The sequence below is a fragment of the Hyperolius riggenbachi genome, chromosome 9 (assembly GCF_040937935.1).
Source record: "Hyperolius riggenbachi isolate aHypRig1 chromosome 9, aHypRig1.pri, whole genome shotgun sequence".
In the NCBI taxonomy this organism is placed as follows: Eukaryota; Metazoa; Chordata; class Amphibia; order Anura; family Hyperoliidae; genus Hyperolius; species Hyperolius riggenbachi.
The window spans coordinates 264,803,191-264,822,584 of record NC_090654.1 but is presented as its reverse complement, the minus strand read 5'-3'; the positions used below and the strand labels follow the sequence as shown (position 1 = coordinate 264,822,584).

Below are 19,394 nucleotides of genomic sequence, written 5' to 3'. Positions count from 1 at the left end.
GAATATGGCACTGCCGGTCTCCCCTGTACACCGGGCACTAAATACAGAATATGGCATTGCCGGTCTCCCTTTACACCAGGCACTAAATACAGAATACAGCACTGCCAGTCTCCCCTGTACACCGGGCACTACATATGTAATATGGCACTGCCGGTCTCCCCTGTACACCGGGCACCATATACAGAATACAGCACTGCCGGTCTCCCCTGTACACCGGGCACTATATACAGAATACAGCACTGCCAGTCTCCCCTGTACACTGGGCACTATATACAGAATACAGCACTGCCAGTCTCCCCTGTACACCGGGCACTATATACAGAATACAGAACTGCCAGTCTCCCCTGTACACTGGGCACTATATACAGAATATGGCACTGCCGGTCTCTCCTGTACACTGGGCACTATATACAGAATACAGCCCTGCCAGTCTCCCCTGTACACTGGGCACTATATACAGAATACAGCACTGACAGTCTCCCCTGTACACTGGGCACTATATACAGAATATGGCACTGCCGGTCTCTCCTGTACACTGGGCACTATATACAGAATACAGCCCTGCCAGTCTCCCCTGTACACCGGGCACTATATACAGAATACGGCACTGCCAGTCTCTCCTGTACACCGGGCACTATATACAGAATACAGCACTGCCAGTCTCCCCTGTACACAGGGCACTATATACAGAATACAGCACTGCCAGTCTCCCCTGTACACTGGGCACTATATACAGAATATGGCACTGCCGGTCTCTCCTGTACACTGGGCACTATATACAGAATACAGCCCTGCCAGTCTCCCCTGTACACCGGGCACTATATACAGAATACGGCACTGCCAGTCTCTCCTGTACACCGGGCACTATATACAGAATACAGCACTGCCAGTCTCCCCTGTACACAGGGCACTATATACAGAATACAGCACAGCCAGTCTCCCCTGTACACTGGGCACTATATACAGAATACAGCACTGCCAGTCTCCCCTGTACACTGGGCACTATATACAGAATATGGCACTGCCGGTCTCTCCTGTACACTGGGCACTATATACAGAATACAGCCCTGCCAGTCTCCCCTGTACACCGGGCACTATATACAGAATACAGCACTGCCAGTCTCCCCTGTACACTGGGCACTATATACAGAATACAGCACTGCCAGTCTCCCCTGTACACTGGGCACTATATACAGAATACAGCACTGCCAGTCTCCCCTGTACACTGGGCACTATATACAGAATACAGCACTGCCAGTCTCCCCTGTACACCGGGCACTAAATACAGAATATGGCACTGCCGGTATCTCCTGTACACTGGGCACTAAATACAGAATACAGCACGGCCAGTCTCCCCTGTGGAGTTTCTTGGGCAAGTCTCCTTAACACTGCTACAGCCTACTGAGTGCGCTCTATTGGCTGCCTCGCAAGCGCTTTGAGTCCGACAGGAGAAAGGCGCTATACAAATACTGCCATTATTAGTATTATTATTACATTGGGCACTAAATACAGAATATGGCACTGCCGGTCTCCCCTGTACACCAGGCACTAAATACAGAATATGGCACTGCCAGTCTCCGCTGTAATGGTGGCTGGATAGTGTAATGGTTAAGGGCTCTGCCTCTGACATGGGCGATCTGGGTTCGAATCTCAGCTCTGCCTGTTCAGTAAGCCAGCACCTATTCAGCAGGAGACCTTAGGCAAGTCTCCCTAACACTGCTACTGCCTATAGAGCGCGTCCTAGTGGCTGCAGCTCTGGCGCTTTGAGTCCGCCAGGAGAAAAGCGCTATTTAAAAAAGTGTGTGTCTTTGTCTTTTACACCAGGTACTAAATACAGAATACAGCACTGCCAGTCTCCCCTGTACACCGATCATTAAATACGTAATATGGCACTGCCGGTCTCCCCTGTACACCAGGCACTATATACAGAATACAGCACAGCCAGTCTCTCCTGAACACTAGAGATTATGGTGCTGCCAGCCTCTCCCATCACTTTTTATGTTGGTAGCTGAAATTGTTGGCTGATCCATGCAGTGCAGACAGTCCATTCACAAGGGATCTGCGTCCATCGAATGGGTCAGCCATTCTACAGTCATAGCCAAAAGTTTTGAGAAAGGCACAAAAACTGGTTTTCACAAAGTTTGCTGCTTCAGTTTTTATGATGGCAATTTATATACTCCAGAATGTTATTCTGAAGAGTGAACAGATGAATTGCAATGTCATCCTTGGCCATGAACCCGAACTTGGGGGCCATGAACCCCCCCCCCCCAAAAAAAAAATCTGGGCAGCACAGTGGCGCAGAAGATAGCACTCTCGCATTGCAGAGCTGGGTCCCTGGTTAGAATCCCACCTCTGCAAGGTGTTTGCATGTTCTCACCGTGTGTGTGGGAGTTGGTACAAAAATCATCCGACTCCAACTCAGACTCCGACTCCTCAATTTATGAAACCACCGACTCCAGGTACCCAAATTGGCTCAGACTCAGACTCCTTAGTCTAAAGGTCCGTACACGCCTGATCAAAGGCAACGACGAGTCCGTCGTCACCTCCTGCTGGGCGTGTTTTCAGCAGACAGTACAGCTTGTGTACAGTCTGTCGGTGGACTGATAAGGCTGTTTCTGAGCGATTCACCGATCGCTCAGAAACAGCCTTATCACTCCACTGACAGACTGTACACACGCTGTACTGTCTGCTGAAAACACGCCCAAGCAGGAGGTGACAACAGACTCGTCGTTGCCTTTGATCAGGCGTGTGTACGGACCTTTATATACTTACCAGGGCTGTGGATTTTGTACAAAAATCATCCGACTCCTTAGTTTATGAAACCTCCAACTCCAGGTACCCAAAACTGCTACGACTCAGACTCCTTGCCTCCACAGCCCTGGTTTCCTCTGGGCACTCCTTTTTCCTCCAATATCCCAAAAACATACAGATAAGTGAATTGGCTTCCCCCTAAATTGGCCCTAGAGAGAGTGGTAGGATTAGATTGTGAGCTCCTCTGAGGGACAGTCAGTGACAAGACCATATGCTCTGTACAGTGCTGCGGAAGATGTCAGCGCTATATAAATAATAATATATCTTCTCGGTGAGAGTGTTGACGAGCACAAGGCTGGAAATTATTCTGTCATGCTGATTGAGTTAGAATAGCGGGAGTGCTTTAAAATAAGGATCAACAAAACCCAGAACAGTCTGTACGCATGTTGGAGGATTGTGGCTCTGTACAATTAACAAGCCGACACATCATTGCATTCCAGCGGTTCTGAAGGTGTGTTTAGCTATCAGGGACAACAAAGGATCATTTGCATATTCAGCAGTGATGCATCGTGGGAAATATATGCTCACTACAACCTGAATAATCGCAAATACCTTCTGTTTTGTGGTTAATCCTCAAGAGGCGGGCAGACAAACAAAATACCACAAATTCTGACAAACTCCAAGCATTGGTTATGAAAGAATGGGTTGCCCTCAGTCCAGATTTGGCCCAGAAGTTGATTTACCGCAAGAAAAACTTACAAAATGCCTGTAATTATTACTTCAATACACTGCAGGGACATCTGACAAAAAGACCTAAGAGCAGTGGAGCAGCAAACTCTGAAAACAAGCATTTGTGCCATTCTCAGTACTTTCGGCCAACACTGTACAGTCCCTTTTGCAGGAGAGGCAGCAGGAGTCTGTCCGGGAAAGGGTTAAAGTCTGGGACTGAGCCAGGCTCTTGAAGTGGGAGAGAGCAGCCTCGTTCACTTTATCACATCCAGATGCTGCAGAAAGGCAGAGAGCCTCTCCAACAAGTATCCACTTTCTGCTTTGATGTGGAGAATGTTTACAGTTCCCGGCTGTGCTGAGTCCACTCTCCCCAGGGAGTATGTCAGCTCCAAGCAGTGTAAATCACCCTGCCACACATTCCAGCAGCTCACCCCCCCCCCTCCTCCTCTGGGCTTCAGAGCTGACCATCAAACTCACTGAAATCCCATGTTATTGGCCCTGGTAGAGAGACTATGACCTGGCTGAGGGTCAGGCTGCATATTATATTATTAAGTATTTATATAGCGCTGACATCTTCCACAGTGCTGTACAGAGTATATAGTTTCGTCACTCAACTGTCCCTCAGAGTGTCTAACCCTACCATAGTCATATGTCAATGTATGTATCGTGTAGTGTATGTATATAGTGTAGAGTATGTATCCAAGTCTAGTGCCTATTTAGTGGGAAGCCAATTAACTTATGTTTACGTCTGTATGGTTTTTGGGTTGAGAGGAAACCAGAGTGCCCGGAGGAAACCCACAGACATGGAGAGAAGATACAAACTCCATGCAGATCGTGCCCTGGGATTTGAACCGGGAACCTAGCACTGCAAGGTGAGAGTGCTAACCCACTACGCCACTGTGCTGCCCGGTGACAAATTTTGCAGCAATATACAGAGTACAGAGTCATGTCACTGACTGTCCTCAGAGGAGCTCACAATCTAATCCTACCATAGTCCTAGTCTAATGTCCTACCATATTATTATTATTATTATTACAGTGGGTTGCAAAAGTATTCGGCCCCCTTGAAGTTTTCCACATTTTGTCATATTACTGCCACAAACATGAATCAATTTTATTGGAATTCCACATGAAAGAAACACAAAGTGGTGCACATATGAGAAGTGGAACGAAAATCATACATGATTCCAAACATTTTTTACAAATAAATAACTGCAAAGTGTGGTGTGCATAATTATTCGGCCTCCTTTGATCTGAGGGCAGTCAGTTGCCTATAGACATTGCCTGATGAGTGCTAATGACTAAATAGAGTGCACCTGTGTGTAATCTGTCAGTACAAATACAGCTGCTCTGTGAGGGCCTCAGAGGTTGTCTAAGAGAATATTGGGAGCAACAACACCGTGAAGTCCAAACAACACACAAGACAGGTCAGGGATCAAGTTATTGAGAAAATTTAAAGCAGGCTTAGGCTACAAAAAGATTTCCAAAGCCTTGAACATCCCACGGAGCACTGTTCAAGCGATCATTCAGAAATGTAAGGAGTATGGCACAATTGTACACCTACCAAGACAAGGCCATCCACCTAAACTCACAGGCTGAGCAAGGAGAGCCCTGATCAGAAATGCAGTCAAGAGGCCCATGGTGACTCTGGACGAGCTGCAGAGATCTACAGCTCAGGTGGGAGACTCTGTCCATAGGATAACTATTAGTCATGCACTGTACAAAGTTGGCCTTTATGGAAGAGTGGCAAGAAGAAAGGTATTTGCACTCCTACTAGGTATCCTAAAACACAAAGCCTCTATATATTTGCTGCATACTACCCCTCCTCCTGTTTCCCCCCCCCCCCCCCCCATTCCCTTTAGATTGTTAGCTCTCAAGGGCAGGGCTCTCGCCCCCTTTTGTGTCTTGGTAACCATTATACATTTCTTTCATCATGTTAATTTTATCACTGTCATTACCAATTCTATAATTTGTATTTTGTATCATTCTTTGTATTTTGTCACTAATTATGTATCTTGTATATTGGTGTACACCACTGTCTGTATTATTTATGTACCCCATGTTTGTTTCTTACTTTGTACAGCGCCACGGAATATGTTGGCGCTTTATAAATCAATAATAATAATAATTGTTAACAGAAAGCATAAGAAGTCCCGTTTGCAGTTTGCCACAAGCCATGTGGGGGACACAGCAACCATGTGGAAGAAGGTGCTCTGGTCAGATGAGACCAAAATGGAACTTTTTGGCCAAAATGCAAAACGCTATGTTTGGCGGAAAACTAACACTGCACATCACTCTGAACACACCATCCCCACTGTCAAATATGGTGGTGGCAGCATCATGCTCGGGGGTGCTTCTCTTCAGCAGGGACAGGGAAGCTGGTCAGAGTTGATGGGAAGATGGATGGAGCCAAATACAGGGCAAACTTGGAAGAAAACCTCTTGGAGACTGCAAAAGACTTGAGACTGGGGCGTAGGTTCACATTCCAGCATGACAACAACTCTAAAACATAAAGCCAGGGCAACAATGGAATGGTTTAAAACAAAACATATCTATGTGTTAGAATGGCCCAGTCAAAGTCCAGATCTAAATCCAATCGAGAATCTGTGGCAAGATCTGAAAACTGCTGTTCACAAACCCGGTCCATCTAATCTGACTGAGCTGGAGCTGTTTTGCAAAGAAGAATGGGCAAGGATTTCAGTCTGTAGATGTGCAAAGCTGGTAGAGACATACCCTAAAATACTGGCAGCTGTAATTGCAGCAAGAGGTGGTTCTACAAAGTATTGACTCAGGGGGCCGAATAATTACGCACACCCCACTTTGCAGTTATTTGTAAAAAATGTTTGGAATGATGTACGATTTTCGTTCCACTTCTCACATGTACACCACTTTGTATTGGTCTTTCATGTGGAATTCCAATAAAATTGATGCATGTTTGTGGCAGTAACGTGACAAAATGTGGAAAACTTCAAGGGGGCCGAATACTTTTGCAACCCACTGTATGTATTTATATAGCACTGACATCTCCTGCAGCACTTTACAGAGTACATAGTCATGTCACTGGCTGTCCTCAGAGGAGCTCACAATCCAATCCTACCATAGCCATAGTCTAACGTCCTACCATGTTTTACAGTATTTATATATAGCACGGACATCATCAGCCGCATTTATAGGCATACATTTGCAGAGGATGAGTACCATAGAGAGCGTGGCTTTATAGCCAATCAGCTACTGCTCATCTTGGCAGAAAAGGATTAAAGTCCATTCCCCTCCGCAGTCTCCTGCTGGGCCATACAATACTTTAGTTATCACAGATCTGTGGGTTATTCTAGAGCAGAGGCAGAGCAGTGACACACAAGGTGAGATTGCAGTGTGTAAAAAGTGTCACCTGCCCCAGGGGGGACCATATACAGGGCGTTTACTGGGTCACACTTTGGGAATGTCAGTGAAAGACAAACATTTGTGATCTTGTAAACTGCAGCTTGTGTGAGAGAGAAGAGGCACAGGCAGTCTCCGCTTACAGGCCGGGAACATGAGAAGGCAGAGGGGTCATGTATGACCAGTGTCATGTTATGGGGAAAGGGGGGTTGCACATTCTATACTTCCACCATACACAGGAGATATTTTATATGGTGCAGAATGCCACGTTTGCCTATTCGCTGTGGCTTTGCACTCTTGTCTGGTGGCTGGATAATGTACTTGTTAAGGGCACCGTGTACCGGTTAAGGACACAGGAGACCAGGGTTCAAATCTCAGCTCTGCCTGTTCAGTAAGCCAGCACCTATTCAGCAGGGCAGGTCTCCCTAACCCTGCTACTGCCTATAGAGCGGGTCCTAGTGGCTGCAGCTCTGGCGCTTTGAGTCCGCCAGGAGAAAAGCGCAATATAAATGTTCATAAGTGTCTTTGTCTTGTAATTTCGCACCACAGTGATGAGAGGATAAGAGTCTCTTGGCCGGCAACATTTAGGGCCTGTTTCCACTACATGTGGATTCTGGATGCAGAAAGACTGACTCCAATGAATGCCTATGGGTCTGTTTCCACTAAACACGATTTTTCTGATGCAGATGTCCCACTGGAGTCAGTTTTCTGCATCCAGAATCCGCGTGTAGTGGAAACAGGTCCTGAGACCTGGGTTGGAACCTCGGCTCTTCCTATTCATTAAGCCAGCACCAATTCAGCAAGGAGTTCTTGGGCTAGACTCCCTAACACTACTACTGCATAATGAGCACGCCCTAGTAGCTGCAGCTCTGGCGCATCGAGTCCGCACGGAGAAAAGCACAATGTAAATGTTGTTTTGTCTATTTTATGATTTTTTTTTTTATGCAAAAATGTAAACCATGATTTTGAATGGGAATAAAAAAAAAATTAAAAAAAATCCACAGTGTGTACAAAGCTCTACAGAAATTCTCTGTCTGGGTGATGGGGAAGTAATACATTATGCTATGAAGGGCAGGGCTCTCTCTCCTTTTAGTTTCTTGCCATTTGCTGTACATTTTATTCATCACAATGGATTGAGTAAGCTAGGGACACACCGTCAGATGCAATCGTTTAAATGATGGATGAGCGACCGTTCCACGATCAAATACAGAAGCTTTAGTGATCTGAACGACAGCAGAAGACCGCAACCGAAATGCCAAACGATCATTAAACGAAACTTGAGATGAAATACTGGGCAGCCTGAGCCACGCATGTGCGACGAAACGAGACTCAGCGACCGCACCAGGCCGCCCTGCTGGGTACAGGAGCGACCCGGGGAAACTAGGAGGGACCGAATGGCCTCAAGGAGGCTGGAGGAAGCCCCAGTTAAGTATAAAACCTGAGAATTATTTCATCTCAGCTACACTTTAAAAGACACTGAAGTGCCCACCCTTCACTACAGAAAGTGCATTGTTTCAGCATGAGAAATATTGGCCAATCAGAGAGGAACAGAGGTATGGAGGGGAATCAGGAGGGAAAGAGGCTTCAGCCAATCAGGCTGCATTAGTCAAGTCCGAGGGGAAGTAGAGAAGCAAAAAAGGACAACCCAGCATGCCCTGCAACTTCCTCTTTGTGTACCAAATTTTGTGTGTACCAAATAAGAGTCAGGTAAACTGGGGAATGAACATTTATCAACAAGAAAATTAATGGCGATTTTAACTTTTGGATTGCCTGATTAGCATCCTCATTACTTGTTTACCAGATAAAAATGAATTGATTTTTTATTTTATGCCCGACAGTTACACTTTAACAATTTTATCTCGTGTAGCAATGTATTTTACGCACCCATGCTTGCTTACTATGTATACAGCGCCAAGGAAGAGGTGGTCACTATAGAATAATAATAATAATAATAATAATAATAATAATAATAATAATAATAATAATAATAATAATACTACAATGTGTGTCCCCACTTTCTCACATCACATTTTTATTATGAAACTTCTGCGTAGAAGTACGGTGGAGAACAGCAATAGCAGGATACTACTGCTCCCATCATCCACACACAGAAGAACTCCAACAGATACTACTGCTCCCACCACCCACACTACAGGAAACAGAGGCTGGAGAGGAATGTGGAATCATCCAGACAGAAGAAAGCATTCCACAGCAATCAGCCAGTCCCAGCGGAGGAGCACATTGCCCCACAGGTGACCCAATTAGAGTACAAACATCCGAACACTCTGATGAACTGCTGAGAGGAACATTGGTAATTTATTTATTTTATTTATTGTATTTATAAAGCGCTAACATATTACGCAGCGCTGAATCAGGTACCCTCTACCGTCCCTCCATATAAAGCCTCCTACACAAGGATTATCACCCTCAGGGATCAGGACTTGACCCCTCAGGAGATGGTTTGAGGCTCGATGCTGTACAGATGTGTTGCTAGCCTGCAGGCCAGCATTGCATTCTGTTGCTATAGAGCAGGGGGGAGGAGGGTGCACACATACAATTAAGCATATATTGTGCAGTCAGCGTGTACAAATGTGTCATTCAAACAATATTCCCCTAGACTCAAGAGCATGTGCACGTCATATGAAAAGTCACTTCCGTGCACAGGATTCAAACAACAATCATTTGGTGTATCAGTGTTTGTAAACGTCATTCAACTGCTTCCAGATCTTGAGGATTGAAATCTATGCCCTGTTTGGGAGCAGTTGTCCCTGCCAGTGCGTAGATTTGTCAGCCAATCAACCATCTGATTCCATAATTATTATTGAATCAGGTGCTTATCGTTGCTGCCAAAAGCATGCCCGATCAATGATTCAACCAATTTGGTACCAAAATTGGTCAAATCTATCGACCGGACATGCCGCAAGATGTCAGGTCATCATGCTTGAACGGGGCGCATGGCGTTAATGGCGTGCGATAATCTGACAAACAGACAAACACGATGGAAAACACCTGTCGCCGTACCCCTTATCCCCCCCTCAGGTCCCTACATTAATACTTTCCCTCTCCGCCGCTGTGCCTGGTCGCCTCTTCCAGGTTTGTGCCCAAACCTGGCATTGCGCCAGCAACCACCTGGAAGGAAGAGTCCAGACACAGTGATGGGGAGGTAAAGTATTAATCCAGGGGCTTTGGGGATACATGTACACTTGGGGGGGGGGGGGGGAGGGTTATACAGGGGTCGGCATCACAAGACCTATTAATATCTCTCAGGAATCGGCCTGTGGTGTATGAGCAGGCAAGAGATCTCTCTACTATCAGATTCGATCAGAGAGAGGTCTCTAGGTGGCTCTGCCCATACATCACTTGATGTTTGGGCTCCCTAACGAGATGAGGGTTAATGAGTGACAAAATGAGATGATAGTGGCATTCACTGCGAAGGCAAATAAATGATTTACTGGACCCACCTGAATTATCCTTATCTGCAGAGAATAGAAAGCAGCACAGAACAAACAGCAAACGGACAACGCTTGGCACTCAGAGATCCAGATGCCTGGCCAGCAGTCACACACAGGAGATGGGCAATGCCAGGCACACAATAAGTGGGAGGGAGAGGGGGGCTGGGCAGCAGGCGAAGGCACTAGGATGATTTTACTGGAAAGTGGTGTGTGGGCAGGCAATATATCCCCTCTCTGATCAGAGAGGGATCTGATGGTCGATCTGGTGGCAGATCCAAGAGGTCTATGGGTACCTTACCACTCTCACTGTATACTCCGAGCCAGTTGGATGTGGTCTGGTGCTAATCATGGAGAAAATCCAAAGATACAACAACAGAAGTTGTTTAGGTAATGCCTTTAATGACTAACTGTACAAGATAGTATGGTTAGTCATTAAAAAGGTATAGGGTCACTGTGAGAAGGTGCTGGATAAATAAGGACTGTCACACAACAGGACAGGAGAGGAGGGGAGGGTCATGGGGTCCAGGGGGTAAATGATATGCTCTACCCAGCCTCAGAAGCATAAAACAGACCCTCTGAGATGGGAGACCTGAGAGCTGATCACACAGGTCGGAGGTCACTCAAAGGGCCAAAAATCATAAAAGGTGTCATTCCCAGCCCAACTAATCTGCAAACAGAGGTGGTGAGGTGACAGCTGTTCAGCCAGGAATATAGAAAAAAAGGAAAGGTACAGAGTGCAGATCTCACATTATTAATTTACTGTATTTATATAGCACTGACATCTTCTGCAGCACTTTACAGAGTACATAGTCATGTCACTGACTGTCCTCAGAGGAGCTCACAATCTCATCCTACCATAGTCATAGTCTAATGTCCTTCCATATTATTATTTACATAGCACTGACATCTGAAGTCCTTGGTTTGCTCATGTCGTTCAGAGCTGCAGCACTTCTGTACTGAGTCCTTTAGATTGTAAAGTCACTTCAGGTCTTGGAATTTGCTGTATATTCTGATCAGGTTACATTTGTCACTCTAATTAATATTCACAACAATTACAGCACCCTGATACTGCGCTCATATGCTGAGTCAGATGTTATATAGGTCACCTCTAAAAAATGTTTTATATAAAAGATAATGAATCAAACATTCATCAAACATTCATATTACATGTGCTAAATTCTAAGTAAAAAACACAATAGCAGGCAGTAACCACATGTATAATGTCCTTGCTCATATAATAATTATCATGTAGGAGCGCTCTTCCTAGATGCGTGCAACCATCAAAATAAAGTTCTTCAGTAAAAATGGTTAAGCGCTCTTCTCTGCCTGTTCCTTCTTAGACACAGCAAATATGTCATATAATGAAAAAGCCCCCCCTTCGGGGAGAGACTCACCAGACTTCTAGGCCTCCAAGGCCAATGCTCGCATTCGGGGTATTGGCCACCCCACAGCCTCTCTGGCAGTCCTCTCTTGGCTATTCCCAGTCTGTGTAAGCAAAAAGCGGATTCCACATCGCATAAAAGCGTACCAGTTTATTTTTAAAAAATTTAAAAACAGATCAGTGGTGTATAACCACTCATTGGGTCAGAAAACTTCATCAAAAATGAAAAAACATAGCCAGCCCCTTGTTTTACAAGCTACCTGATTCCAGGTACAGGGGTATGCAGAGATGAGATGCACTAAGCTGGTGACAAGGCGCACGCCTCTGTCATTTAGCGTCCCTCTCCGCAATAGCTTACTGGCTAGTGCTCTAAAAGATACCGAGCCTGCTGCACACAGACAATCCCGCCGCGTCCAGCGAGCGTCGTGCGCTGTGACGTCACTCCGTGGCTCCGCCCAACGTTTCGTTGCCCTAGCAACTCCTCAGGGGCTCCTGAGGAGTTGCTAGGGCAACGAAACGTTGGGCGGAGCCACGGAGTGACGTCACAGCGCACGACGCTCGCTGGACGCGGCGGGATTGTCTGTGTGCAGCAGGCTCGGTATCTTTTAGAGCACTAGCCAGTAAGCTATTGCGGAGAGGGACGCTAAATGACAGAGGCGTGCGCCTTGTCACCAGCTTAGTGCATCTCATCTCTGCATACCCCTGTACCTGGAATCAGGTAGCTTGTAAAACAAGGGGCTGGCTATGTTTTTTCATTTTTGATGAAGTTTTCTGACCCAATGAGTGGTTATACACCACTGATCTGTTTTTAAATTTTTTAAAAATAAACTGGTACGCTTTTACGCGATGTGGAATCCGCTTTTTGCTTACACAGACTGGGAATAGCCAAGAGAGGACTGCCAGAGAGGCTGCGGGGTGGCAAATACCCCGAATGCGAGCATTGGCCTTGGAGGCCTAGAAGTCTGGTGAGTCTCTCCCCGAAGGGGGGGCTTTTTCATTATATGACATATTTGCTGTGTCTAAGAAGGAACAGGCAGAGAAGAGCGCTTAACCATTTTTACTGAAGAACTGTAATTAATATGACTAGCAATTCTGTATTATGTATCGGTGTCTATATATTGTGTATACCATTCTCTGTAATATTATGTAACTCATGTTCATTACCCTGTACAGCGCCACAGAATGTTTGGACGCTTTACAAATCAATAATAATAATGACACAGGCGAATGCAACCATCTTCTGAGGCTGGGAACACACAAGGCCAGTGACGGCTAACCTTGACACTCCAGCTGTGACAAAACTACAAATCCCATCATGCCTCTGCCTCGTCAAGTTATGCTTAGAGCTGTCAGAGTATTGCTATGCCTCATGGGACTTCCACCACAGCTGGAGTGCCAAGGTCAGCCATCCCTGCACTAGGCAGTGCGGAAACGTAGCGTTTTGCTGCATATGCGTTTATTTCCTGCACAAGCATTTTTCCTGCATTTTGCGTACGTTTGAATGCATTTGTGGTTTGCATACATAAATCGCATGCTTTTTTATGCGTTTTGCATTATTTTTAATGCGTTTTATGCAAAACACTAGGAAGTCAACAGGAAGCAGAAATACATCAAGCATATAAAAACGCATGCAAAACACACTAAAAACGCAATACCTTTACGTCACCATTGACTTTCATTATGTGTGTTTTTGAAAACTATGAAACAATACCAGCATTTTTAAAAACGCACATTGCAGAACTCAAGCATATGCATTTTTTTTCATGCTGCCCATTGATTTGCATTATGCTTGTTTTCCACAACGCTAGCGTTTCTGCCCAGTCTGTTCCCAGCCTGAACCAATGGCTCCTCATACCATTTATCAAATGAACATGACTCCTCTGGGACAGGACCTCTCCAAGTGAGTGATCAGTAGTGCTGCATTACGTAACCCCAGCAGCCCTCAGGCAGTGAAAGGAAGGATTGCATGAGCTGCTGCCTCAGGACAGACCGGCGGCCAGAGACTATCCTCAACACTGCTTTGCAGGCAGTATGGGCTTGCCATAGGTGCTAACCTCTTATTAAAAAGCACGGTGGCGTAGCACTCTCTTACAGTACTGGGTTTCCCAGTTTGAATCCCGGCCAGGGCACTATCTGCACAGAGTTTGTATGTTCTCCTGTGTTTATGTGGGTTTCCTCCAGGCACATTGGTTTCCTCCCACGTCCCAAAACCAAGTTAATTGGCTTCCCCCTAAATTGGCCCTAGTGTACAATGCATGCACTACACAATATAGACATATGACTATAGTAAGGATTCGATTGTGAGCCCCTCTGAGGGACAGCTACATGACAATATTCTCTGTACAGCGCTGCTGAAGGTGACAACGCTATATAAATACTAAAAATTAATAATTACACAATATAAAACTATAGGCTCTATGGCCGTAAGAGGGTAAATGACAATGCTGAAAGGGTGCCACCTGGTGGACAACATATACCAAGACCGCATAATCTGAGCAAACAAATCTACCGATGTACTGTATTATCGGCTAATACATTTTTTAATAACTAACTTCAAGACAAAATGAGCCCAGCGCAGCTTACATACCAAACACTGCCTTGAAATCTGGACAAAAAACAGCCAGGATGCCCATATGCTACTCAATTTTCGGCTTGGATATTCATGTTGCAACCAAACAATGATTTACCCAATCAATTATTTATTCTAACGGATTTATTGTATTTATAAAGAGGCAGGCAATCAAAGTTGTGGCATTGGTACAAACATCAATCGAATCTTCAGTTTATGATTCCACCGACTGAGATTCAGACTCCTCTAATTTACATAGAACAATCTTGTTGATTGAAGGCATGCAACATAAAAAGGCATTTCATTGTTGCCAAAGTTTATGAATTTTAAAGAGACACTGAAGCGAAAAAAAATATATGATATAATGAATTGGTTGTGTACTATGAATAATTACTAGAAGATTAGCAGCAAAGAAAATATTCTCATACTTTTATTTTCAGGTATATAGTGTGTTTTTTAACATTGCATCATTCTATAATATGTGCAGATTACACAACACTCAGCATTCAAAATGATTCTTTCAGAGCAGTCTGTGAACTAATGACCTCTCCTCTGCCAGAGGAAAAGTAAATAGTTAACTAACAGTTGAGATAATAAAAGTCAGAAAACAGCCCTCTCCAGGACTTTTGAAAGTCGTAGAGATAATGGCTTTTTTGTATAGAGATAACAACTGGAGTTTCTTAACTCTTCCTGTACTGGAAACAATTAGACTGATGTATCTGATCTTAATGTTTTATTTCTTAGCTGTACTACACATACAAATCATAATATAGTTTTTTTTTTCGCTTCAGTGTCTCTTTAAGCTATATTAAGATGGTATCTGCTTTTGGGAACAAAAAGCTCCTGGCCAGGAAGCTAAGAAGTACAAGGATCAGCACTCAAAAAAAAAAAAAAAAAAAAAGTCTTCCTACTGGTGCCCATACACGATACAATAAAAACGTTTGATTTTCCCATTTATTCGATCTAAATCAGGGGTCTCAAACTCGCGGCCCATTTGCGGCCCTCAATATAATATTTTGTGGCCCTCGCTGGCAAAAGCTTTCTTATAGTTCGCTTCAGTGCTCCCAAGTAATCCGCCGCATCCCCACCGCTAAACGAGGGCTGCAGAGCCCCCAAATCGCCCGGGGGCAATCCGCCGGCATTTCCTGGAAGGGGCAGAGCTTCCAGCTTCAGCTCTGCCCCTCCTGACGTCAATCGCCACCTCTCCCCGCCCCTCTCTGTGAAGGAAGCGTGAGAGGGGCGGGCAGAGGGCGATGCGCCGCGATTGTGAAATTCCTTATGCGGCCCAGCCTCATCCTGACTTTGCCTCCTGTGGCCCCCAGGTAAATTGAGTTTGAGACCCCTGATCTAAATGATCGAATAAAATGAAAGTTGAAAATTTTTTTTTTTTTTCGATCAAGAAATTCGAACGATTATCCAGTTTTTTTCCGAGAAAAATCTGATCGGACATGATGGAAAAATCTTTATATTCGATCTAACGGAATAATCAAACTAAATTAGCTAATCGAAAAAAAATGAAAAATTGTACCATGTACGGCCACCTTAAAAGGGAGCAATAAAATCATGAGAGAACATAAATGGCAATTAGATAACCATCAAAGATGGCCTATTTTTTGGGACATATGATGCTATGATTCTGGGTCTTCCCTGCTGCCACATTTACAGCCTATTCCTGACCTGGAGGATTGAGCTTTTTGATGGACTATGACCATCTTTGATGGTTATCTAATTGCGATTTATGTTCTCTAGGTCGGTCATGATTTTATTGCTTTATATGTGAATATTCTAAATAAAAGGAAGTCAGTTTTGAGAAGACTTTTTTTGGAAAGTGCTGGACCTGGTTTGATCTGTGTCCGGGCCTGGTGCTCTGGCGGACTGATCCTGCACCTTTTAAGCTGCGAGGGGAGTGCGGCCTGGACACTACATTTTACTTGCACTCCTGCCCAGGAAGCTGACACTACCCTGTCAGCCATCATTGCCAACGGGAATGCCCCGCCATTGTCTGTATATTAAGATTCACAGGAGCCAGGATCTGGCATGTAGCCTTGCCAATTGGCAAAAAAAAGTCCTCTGTCTTTTCCGCATCTGTTCTGAAAGCAGAACTGCTTGAGGTGTACAGTGTGTCCAATGACAGTCGTTGAAGATATAGAACACAGGTGTCAAGCACGAGGCCTGCGGGCTGAATGTGACCCTCCTTGCCATTTTATGTGGCTCTTGAGAGATTAAAATGTGCATCACTGTAAGCACCAAAAGAAAAAAAAAAAACAGTACACTTTCTTCCCTTTCAGAGGATGACAGTGTTGAAGCATTTTCAGTTTGAGTCCTTGTGCAGCAAAAACCCACAGGACCCACTCCATGAAATTAGCACAGGGCCCCCTCCTTCGATCCAAATCCCCACCCATGTGGCAGTAAAACACACACATATGCCAACACACCTTTCTCCCCGACACCCTCTCCCCACATAGTAGTAGTGCAGCAAAGCAGTGTGATATTTAGCTGCTCCAGTGCTGTGTCTTGTCTCTTCCCAACCGCTACATGCTCTTCCTTACCTCCAGCTTCCGATCACGACATGCATTCAGAGCCAGAGGTCTTCAGCACAGAGTGCACGTCTGTCAGGAAAATCAGAGGAAACCTGAAGCAGCACTGGAGCAAGTAAATATTAAAGAGAAACTATTAGCCTGGAGAAAAAAACAAAACATATGCAGGTAGGCAATTACTTGCTCTACTTACATAGCAGATGTATTGTACTGTCCATGTCAGTAAATGAAGAGAATTCGGTTTGTGGCAGGGGCCATCTTGGTCCCACAGGCTGAAACTTTCCCCGCCTCCACATCTCCTCTCCTCCCCGCACTATTACTGAGCACAGCGGGAAGGAATAAAGGTAGTGCACAAAGACTCACCTACTAATGGTTCCAAGCGCTGGAGTTCCCGTCTAATCTCTGCACTATCACCGGCGGTAGTGCAGAGAATAGACGGGAACTTCAGCGCCTGGAACCATTAGTAGGAGAGTCTGTGCGTGCTGCCTCTATTCCTCCCTGCTGGGCTCAGTAATAGTGTGGGGAGGAGGTACCGATGGGACCGCGGGGGAGGCAGATGCGGCTGGAGTACGGAAAAGGGGCAGACATGGCAGACTAAAGGAGGGGGGCCAAGGACAGGTGCTGCCCCCCCCCCTCCCTGCATCCTAGCAGCTGGCTGCCTGCAACCACTGAAGGAGACAAGGTGGCCAATAAGAGAGGTGTGGGGGGTCAGGGGGAAATAGGAGGGATAGAGGTTTCAGCCAATGAGGCTGAGTTAGTATGCACTGCAACTTCCCTTCTGCGGCCGTGCGTATGATATAAGAGCCTGGGGGCATGGGGAGAGATAATTTACTGGGGGGGGGGGGGGGGGTAAAAAAGTGAGATTCATTTTAAAGAGAACCCGAGGTGGGGTTCTTCCATCGCAATCCAAATACAGAGGCTGGGTCTGTCTATAGAGCCAAGCCTCTGTTGCTAGTTCGTTTCCTTCAAAGCCCCCCTGCGCGCTGTCAGACCCCATAAAACACAGCCGCGCTGGCGACACGCAGCGTGTCGCAGCCGGCTGTGTTTACCTCACTACTGTCAGTCTCGCCGATCCCCCGCCTCCTGAATCGCTCCGGTCCCCGCCCACGTCCCTTCCCTCGCCGCTGATTGGAGGTAAGGGACGCGGGCAGGACCGGAGAGATTCAGCAGGCGGGGGAGCAGCCAAGACTGACAGTAGTGAGGTAAACACAGCCGCGTAGCGCGGCTGTGTTTTATGGGGTCTGACAGCGCGCAGGGGGGGGGGGGCTTTGGAGGGAACCAATTAGCAACAGAGGCTGGTCTCTATAGGCAGACCCAGCCTCTGTATATGGATTGCAATGGAAGAACCCCGCCTCGGGTTCTCTTTAAGCTTTAGATTTGCCTGGATAGCATACATTTTCCATATTTCACAGCTACTAACAGAGAACTTATTTTGGATTTTATGCCTAACAGTTACTCTTTAAATTGCCCCATTGCAAAAGGAGGAGGGAGTGGTGATCCAGGCCTTCCATGGTCACTATACTTATGCCACTTTATTTGAGACCGTTCAATAAATGTTAATAAAGAATTTGGCCCACGACTTAGACTATGTTTATAGATTTTGGCCACTTGCAAGATTGAGTTTGACACCCCTGATAAGGAAAGACAGCAATCAGATTGGTTGTGACAGATTGTTTCATCCGACAGCAGCTCCAGAGTGTCCCTTCCATCCCCGCCCCAGTTCTGGATGTATGAATGCAGAGTAGGAGGGAGGCGGGTGCCGCAGTCAGCAGTAGAGAACAAAGCTCTGGACTGTTGTGATCTCAGATTTGTTACATACATACATATTCAATAGACAGGCATCTAGCAGCCACTTCTGTATCTGTGGTCACACAGCTCCCCCTGGTGGTCTGTCTGAAACCATCCGCTGTCTCTGTTGTCAGAGACTCTGCATTCCCAGCACACAGTATTCAGGGCCACCTCTATCCACAGAGACCCCATCAGGGCCGCTCATGTCTCCCGTAACACAGAGGAAGTACTCACCGAGAGCGCTGCCATCTTCTCCCATAATGCACTTCATAGCAGTGATGATTTGCTCTACCACAGGTGGAGACATGGAGGTAGCGTAAGCGGCGCTGTGCGAGTGTTTCTTCAAGTAATCTATGAGGACCTGGTGAGGAGGGAGAGAGGAACCATGAATGCCTGTGAGGTTCTGCACACATCTGCGAGGACAGACCAAACACCTGTACAGCAAATCAGGACACTTGCCTCAGAGTACCCGAAGCAGAACTGCACCAAATATGGTTTTCTCCTTTGTATAGAATGGAGGATGGTCAGAAACTCCAACAAGACTGAACCATCTCTCCTCCTCCTGGGGCAACCCACCCGCCACCTCTTCTCTCACAGGAACCCACCCACCACTTCAATGGTCCTCAAACTAAGGCCCACGGGCCGAATGTGGCCCCCTGATGCTTTTTTCCCGCCCCCCCCCACCACACACAAAATCTATTACTTATAGATGCGGTCAGCTAAATCTTTAAATATTGGTGGCCCGCATGTTTCCACATGGAAGTCAGAAAGCAAGCATTTACTGGCTTCCAATCAAATTCCACATCAGAT

General features: G+C 45.9%; 1 protein-coding gene across 1 annotated transcript in view; it reads right to left on the bottom strand.

The window, feature by feature from the left end:
- The window catches only part of SPTLC2 (serine palmitoyltransferase long chain base subunit 2), a 72,802-nt gene that overhangs the window by 11,084 nt on the left and 42,324 nt on the right, over positions 1-19,394 (bottom strand). The window contains exon 9 of the mRNA XM_068254470.1: positions 18,819-18,945. Within this exon, the coding sequence (XP_068110571.1) occupies positions 18,819-18,945 (127 nt within the window). The remainder of the gene's footprint in view (positions 1-18,818; positions 18,946-19,394) is intronic.